Below are 7908 nucleotides of genomic sequence, written 5' to 3'. Positions count from 1 at the left end.
ATACCTAGTCCTACAGAGTATAGCTTGTCGTCGAGATATCGTGCTTTCAGATGACCTATCCGAAGAGATGCGAAGATGCGGAGGAAGACTTCGAGGCCAAGCCATTAATGCATCGTCAAGGCCAAATACAGTTGCTAGGTTTGGGGCCACCCGGGTACCTGACGATAGACCCAATTCATCCCCGTTACACATATTGCCATGGGACGTATAGAGGGCAGCTAAAATATCGTTGACGATATCGAAGAGCTCTAAAGTCTTGACGAAGAAGACAGTTCCGGAGGTAGCGTGGCTAAGCTCATTGACAGACACATGAGAATGGCCCCCTACATCATTACCTATCGCTAAAGGTAAAGGTACAGAAGCTGCTAGTGTCTTCGATATCGTAACGGGGCGGCCAAATGTCATAGAGAGGACCCTAGGAGCTGTCAAGATCAATGGCAAGATGGATGATAACACTCCAACCTTACCTATCCATTAGAACACAGCCATGCCAATTCCTTTTGGCTACTTCTACCTCTTCTGCTGATAGGATTAGGGACCTATGGTGAGCTAAGTGAAGTCCAAGTCCCTGCGCGATACGGATTGCATTACCTACAATCATCCAGCATTGGTATGGAGCATTAGTACTTTGAAGGTATTGGCCCATGAGTAGAAGACACTGAACCAATTCTATAGAGCCCGTGGCTTGAAAGTCCAGACCAAGAACCTCCTCAGCTCGTTTGAAGTAGACCATCGAAGTCGCTGCTCTTTGTTCAGGTGCAATGGTATCAGTCAACTGACAACCCAAGGCAAACACCGCATTGATAGTGGATATAAGGATGCGCTCGTCTCTGTTTGAAACCTCGCCAGTCCACACTGACTGGTACGACTTTTCGAATTTCGCACGATCCAAGAAGGGGAATAGCGGATGCACGACATCCCAATAGGTAGCAGTGAGTTCATCTGCAATCTTTCGAGACGGCAGTACGTATTGTAGTCGTCGCTCATTGTTTCCTTCACTTTGGCTCCATAGCGAGTGTGTAAGTATAGAAATTTCGCTGAACTCGGGCTGCGACTGTCGATGGCTTAGAACCTGAAACTCCCTGTCGATGGCAGCCTTGATTTGCATCATAAATGAGCTGGCACTGCTACTTCCAAAGGAGACGTGGTTATCTGAGCCAGTAGCACCGGTCATTGAGTCGACGGCCAAAGGAACTTGTGTTGCCAGAGGCGGTCGACTTGTCCCTTTCGCCAAATCGACGTTCAGCTCTAGTTGTGCAGGAGCGATTGGTATGCGGATTCGTTCAATGGGACTTCGGTCCAAGTCCTCGTGTCCAGCTTGCTGCTCAGACGCTGTGCTCAAGCGAGGCCTACCGTCAGATCTCGGTGGGCTCGGGACACTGTATGAGCAGGAGAGTCCCCTATCTTTCCGCTTTAGACAGACGCCACAGACTAGGAGAGCCATCTGTCAGCATGCCGGGTCGTGTTACAGCAGAGGATACAATACTCACTCGGTCTCAACCCATCGCATTTCACTTTCCGCGTTCTGCACGGGTTGCAAGCAACGCTTATCTTCTGGCGCTTCGCGCGGGCACCGTCCGCGAGGGAAATATTTCTGCTCATTCCGGGAGATGGAGTCCCACTATCATTCATCGACTGCATTGAGATGCACCGGAACGGCTACCATGAATAGCTGATGATACCACCAAACAAAAACGAGCGTTTCTGGTGTCCGAGTCTTCAGCCTCGAAATAGGCCACAAGTGTGAAAAACTCGGAACTGTGAAATTATTCCGTTGCAAGTACTGATTCGTGTAGCTCAGAACCTAATACTGACTAAGCTAAGTTCCGTTCCGACTATTAGAATTTTAACGCTTCCGAGTTTTTCATGCTTCGGGGCCCGTGAAACTACTCCTTCAGCGCCCCACTCTTCCGAACTAATTCCGATCCGAAGCTGAAGTCTTGATATCCGCCGAGATGCAGCAACGGGCTGACAATTAGACAACGACTACTGCCATACAGTTTTCAAACCCTTACAAATCAACTGCGATATCTCTAACGACTTCCTCCCCTCCTTTTCTGACAAATTTATCCTCCAAATTCGCACTGCAAATTTGCTGACGTATCTTACTCTCAACAACAAAAAACCTGAAGTACGTTGCCCAGAACAGCATTCGCGTGCACTGTACTAGTCGACATCTTACATCCACCATCGCATATACACAATCACCGAAAATGAAGGAGGCAATCGTTCACCCAGACGGTAAGGTAGAGATTACCGAGTCTCCTATCCCATCTCCAGGGCCGGACCAAGTTGTCATCAAAGTGATCTATTCCGGTTCCAATCCCAAAGACTGGAAATTGCCTAAATGGGGAGGCCAGGCTCATAACAGCGGTGATGACGTTGCTGGAACTATTCACGCTGTCGGCTCTAATGTTTATGAGTTCAAACTTGGAGATAGGGTCGCAGCTTTCCATCAAATGAAAGAAGCTCACGGCGGTTTCGCCGAGTACGCAGTCGCATGGAGCCATACTACTTTTCCCATCCCAAAGAAGACCAGCTTTGAAGGTGAATTATAGCTTCAATACGCGAATTATTAACATTGGCTTACTCAAAGCAGAAGCTTCCACCATACCTCTGGCTGTGATGACAGCCGCACACGCCCTTTATTATCGACTGCGATTGCCAACGCCATGGGAACCCACAATGACCCCTTCCCCTTTGCTTATCTACGGTGGATCGACAGCTGTCGGCGCCTTCGCTATAAAGTTAGCCTCTCTGGCCAATATCCATCCCATCATAAGTGTCGCTGGGGCTGGAGCTGCTTATGTCGAGACTATCATCGACCGCACGAAGGGTGACAAGATAATCGACTACAGAGCAGGCGATGCGAAGTTGGTGGAGCGCCTGAAGAAAGCCCTGGGAGGGAAGAAGCTAGAGTATGCATTCGATGCTGTGAGCGAAAAAGGAAGTTACCAGAACATTGTTGAAGTTCTGGAGCCGAACGGGAATCTGACTCTAGTCTTACCGCCCAGTCAACGGGAACAAATCCCCGCTTCGGTGAACTTATCTCAGGCCATGGTCGGACTTGTACACCGAGCTGTTGATCCGGAGAGTGTTGAAGGTAAAGCAGGTATAAAGACTGGAGTGAAGGACTTTGGTTTCATGCTCTACAGGTTGATTGGGCGTGGGCTGCAAGAGGGTTGGTTTTCAGGTCACCCGTACCAAAGAGTACCGGGAGGTTTATATGGACTTGAGAGCGGCCTTCAGGACCTCAAAGATGGGAAGGCCAGCGCCTTCAAGTACATATATCATATTCCTGATACTACTGGTGTTGGCGCAGTATAATCAATGGGAAACAGCCCCTTTATGGACCGAAATTGTTGGCATCTCACATTTGCTTCCCGGTTACAAATTGGGACGCCATCGCTAGATAGACTACCTGATTTCACTTCTGAGTTCTCATCTTGTAGACAGTAGATATGTTTCTGATATCTTTAAGGAAAACTTTACCTAAAGACAAAATTAAGATATAACTAATAAAAGAAGTGAATTCATCGGCGAATATCATTCTCTGTAGATTTATGTTCTTAATGTAAGGTTCTACGTCGATGAGAGCTGCCTATAGTTGTTCTCCGGAGATTTCAAACTCACTAAGCCTTAAATATTCTAATTCAGAATCAACTCCTGTTACTTCTAAAATGATGTCTAAATTGAGGAATTTCGCCTTACTATTATAAATAGAGAGCTCCCTGAGGTTAGTTGCATGAGACAAGGCCTTATATATAGGATCCAAATCCTAGACCAGAGAATTAACTTTAACTTTTATTAGGGGCCCCATAGGGACACGCCTAGGCGCGCCTCCACTCCTGAACGCGTAGGCGTGCGGATTATGTCAGCCCTCAATTTGGCCCAAACTCCGCTGTCGAAATTCTGCGTTCTAATGCAGTTTTTACTTTTTAGAATACTATGATCCTAAACGGTTATGAATTCTTAATTATCTACCGGAATGGATGGCCTGCTAGGCCTCACTATCTACCGCTGCCGCCTCCCAGATATCATACATACCTCTTCTACCGGAAAAAGGGCTGCGTTCTATCTCCGCAGCTACCTAAGCCTCGACGCAGTCATCTTCCGCTTTGCTCCAATCTAGATAGGCCATCATCTCCTCTTTAGTCCAATCTCTGGAGCCGTTTGGAGTATCGCAGCGCTTACCCATCTGCTTCCAATCGAGACACCATTAATAGCTAGATTTATCGTACCGCAGAGGTAGACCTAGCGCCCTCCGATACTGCTGGTTAGTTTTAATACTGCCACGAGGCTGCACCTTATACCAAGCATCTCGAGCAGCAACATATCTCTGATAGATAGCCCGAGGATCATCATACCTTAATATCGGCATTATCCTTGTCTGTGCCGGTGGTGCTGCTGATGACGCTGCCGGCACTATATTGTCCGCGCCGTCGAGACTGATGATAATGCAACTGGAACTATCTATTACTGACTCTGCCTGCTCTGATGATCCTGAAGACGTTGGTCTTGGAGCTTCTCCTGCATGCAAGGATGATACTGATGAAGATGTCGTGGGCAATGGTCTTGCCTGCGCCGACGGTGCTGGTGGCTTCAAAAGCTCCTCGTGTCGTTAAGGGCATGTCTTTAAAGTCATTGTATGACCTATCTGGTGGCATCTGCTGCATTTAGGTTATGCCTTTGGCCATGCTGTTGCCTGAACTGCCTCGAATGCACTTGGCTCTCTCTGGGTGCTTGATTGTGTTCTACTAGTACTCAAACCGGCGGCTATCCAATCAGGTCGATGCCGAGGCTCCAGTAGTAACCGATGAACACCATGGCGATTGAGGTGCAAATGTGTGTGAAAATGCTCCAGGCGAAGGGGCTGATTTTGCTCTTGTAGAGCCTTGAGAGTATAGGCGCAAGGGAGGCCGTGAGATCTAGAGAATGCACCGGTGCAAATAGGCAGGTGTTCTTTTAGGAGCAGCTTCCACTGTTCTTCCACCTTACATAAAGCCTCGTGAGATACCCAGCCACGTATGGCACTATATAGTGATCCAGAGAGCTCGATTAGTATTCTCATTTGCTGGCTGGCTTAGTTGGATTGCAACTCGGCTAATTAATTGAGAAGCGCATGCTTCATAGCCCTCCAAGCCTCGAAGAGATCTAGCATGGATTTCTTGAGGTGGCTCTTAAGGAGCCCATGGATACCCTCAACCCGCGAGGTAACTACATTACTAAAATAAGGATGTTAATTAACCTAAGCCCTCACTAACCTTTCCTTATACGGATCAAGCCAATTGGCCTTGATATAGCCGACCTCTTTAATGTATTGTGGTAAGTAGCGCCTTTCAAGCTCTTGCACGCGCTGATTAAATGCCTTTTCATCCGGTGACTTCATAATCGAATGCCAGCGATTTAAAAACTTATTCCAATCAGCCAGACCTTGCTGGTCGGCCTCTGATCCTTGTTAGTGGCGCACAAATGTCAGCTGGCAATAACAGAGGACTGCCTTATTCGCATGCCATAGGCACAAGAGTGAAATTAAGGATGAAAAGCAGATTTCTGCGGCATTCATACAAGCCTTATCGCGGTCTGTTAGGATAACCGATGGAAGCCTTGTATGGTAGAGTTCATACAGGGACCTGAGCCGGTCCAAGGCCCATAGGTAGTCCTGCTTAGTCTCGCCGCTAAGGAATGCAAAGGCTATACAGAACGATCGCTAGCAGGCATCGACGCCAATCATATCAAGCAGTGGCATCCTGTATTTATTTGTCTTATATATATAGTTAAGGAAAAGCAGGTCTAGGTAGGCCTAAAGGTATGTTAATGACTCTGGATGGGCAAATAACACCGCCGTGATTCGGATGACCGAATCAAGCCGCATTCGGTTCCAGAACCCTTCCTTATCCAGTTGGTTAGCAAAGGCGTTTATAGTGCTCTGACCCTCACAAAGCTCTCGTTTACTATCTGCGATACGATTATAAATATCTTACTGCATTGCAATAGTGTTCGAATTCTGGCGGATATAAGTCCTGATATCCTTTGGCGCTACTCCTGCATTCGTAAGGCGGCTAACTGTCGACTTGTCTGCATCAGAGAGCTGCCAATGGACTAGATAGGCCGATTTATGCCAGCTTAGCTTGTAGTTATGTAAATAAAACCGGATGTCCGGACGATGCCTTAAAGACCAAGTCGCCTTATCTAGGGATTCCTTTGCAATAATTAAGAACCGACAATTAGCTCCTCGCGTAGTAGTCTTACGCTGGCAATCTTTTAACACGCTAGGCGGACGACACCATTAATCGCATGCGTAGGTGATAATCTGCCTGCCGCTAGTTAATCATAAAGATCTTCCAGTTATGAACGCGTATCCTCTCGGTGCTGCCCACTCATTAATAGCGGCAAGCAGAGCCTCTCGTGAATCGTATATACTCCCTGGCGGGAGCACATCATCAGGAAACATCGCTTAGGCCATGATGAAGCCCGCACCTGGGGACTATAGTTGTGACGAGCAAAAGCAGCAATAGGTGCAGCCCCTGAAAACCGCGACAGTGGAGTTTGGGCCAAATTGAAGGCTGACACCAGGGTGGCGATCAACGCAATCCACTCAACCTCAGCCTTCAATTGAGTGAGTTGACTGCTTAATAAGCATTTCCTCTGTTGAGTTAATCAACCCAGGTCCTATATTGAGTTGGTTGGTGTTGCGTTAATGGTTGACCAGCGCCTCATGCCGTGTAGTCCTACTTTCACCGCCAGGTTGAAATTGAAACCTAACGGCCAACGCAAGCCTACTCCCACCCTGTCTCCTCCTCCCGCATCTGCATTAGCAAATCCCTAAGCCATTCGCTTACCGACTTCTCCTCCATAGAGACCTTGCCTATTATATTATCCACTTTATCTAACAGCATAGGATTAACTTCCTCTATAATGCCTGCCTGCAGCTATAACTATAGTACCTGGCAAATAGCAATAGTATTTGCCTCCAGCTGATTCTGAAGAGGTATTACTATGCGCCTTACCGCCGAGAATAGTCTCTTGCATTTAGTGCTTATTGGCTAGACTATTATAAAGTCTACCGCTATTTGTAATAGCCTAGGGTACTTAAATAGCTATATATACTAATACTTAAGCAGATCCTGAATTATATTATCTGTAGGTAATATATCCTTCTGCTACCTGGTATACTTATCTTCTGTATTATTAGAGTCTATTTCTTTGCAAGGATATATCTAAGCTTTATCCTTATATTGCTTAAAAGGAGAATAATACTGTATCTGCTGATGCTTTGCGGCTAGTTTACTATTATCCTCTGTAGAAATTTCTAATATCTTATATCCTCTGTCTTAAATAGACTGTATTATATCTTTTGCCTTGGAAATCTATGCTAGATATCTAGACTATATTATCTTAAAATAACCCTAGCAATAAGCAGGGTAGAGTGCTAGCGAGGTATAATATATTAGAGTCTTATTTAGTTTATTATAGTATTTATTAAGCTTCTTCTAGCTGAGGTTAATATTAACCTTAAAGTGCTTAGGTTTAGGATATTAATTAACTATAGCCTTAGCTTTCTCTAATTTGGCTAGTAGGAATTTATATCCTATGATTATATCCTATATGTTACTATAGGACTTAAAATATCCCTGCTTATATTTCTGCTAAATCCTGTTACCTTTAAGCGCCTTAACTGCATCCTCGAAGCTCTAAAGGATATCCCTGAATGCCTCTAGAATGGCCTAGTCCTTATCGCCGAGTTTATTCTTGTCTTAATATATAGTAGGCATAATTATGCTTGCCTTAAGCTGCTTTAACTGCTTTAATATATTATCCTTTTCTTATTCCTGCTTATACTTTAAGACTAATATCTCGAGGTAAGGTTAAAGCTTTAAGGTGCGGCAGATTATATATAGCTGTAAT

The 7908-nt window shown here is 45.8% G+C and overlaps 2 protein-coding genes across 2 annotated transcripts; one reads left to right on the top strand and one right to left on the bottom strand.

The window, feature by feature from the left end:
- Nucleotides 1–531: 531 nt before the first annotated feature.
- FOIG_16720 (uncharacterized protein) lies at nucleotides 532–1444 on the bottom strand (the record flags this gene model as incomplete). The annotated part of the gene is made up of 2 exons (XM_031218195.1): nucleotides 532–549; nucleotides 596–1444. 2 exons carry the CDS (start codon nucleotides 1442–1444, stop codon nucleotides 532–534), a joined length of 867 nt encoding a protein of 288 aa, XP_031052092.1.
- A 769-nt stretch (nucleotides 1445–2213) lies between these two features.
- Nucleotides 2214–3327, top strand: FOIG_16719 (uncharacterized protein; the record flags this gene model as incomplete). The annotated part of the gene is made up of 2 exons (XM_031218194.1): nucleotides 2214–2547; nucleotides 2600–3327. The coding sequence occupies 2 exons, from the start codon at nucleotides 2214–2216 to the stop codon at nucleotides 3325–3327; spliced, it is 1062 nt and encodes a 353-aa protein (XP_031052091.1).
- Nucleotides 3328–7908: the final 4581 nt, after the last annotated feature.

This window comes from Fusarium odoratissimum (assembly GCF_000260195.1).
Source record: "Fusarium odoratissimum NRRL 54006 unplaced genomic scaffold supercont1.134, whole genome shotgun sequence".
NCBI lineage: Eukaryota > Fungi > Ascomycota > Sordariomycetes > Hypocreales > Nectriaceae > Fusarium > Fusarium odoratissimum.
This window is presented reverse-complemented; position numbering and strand designations above follow the sequence as displayed.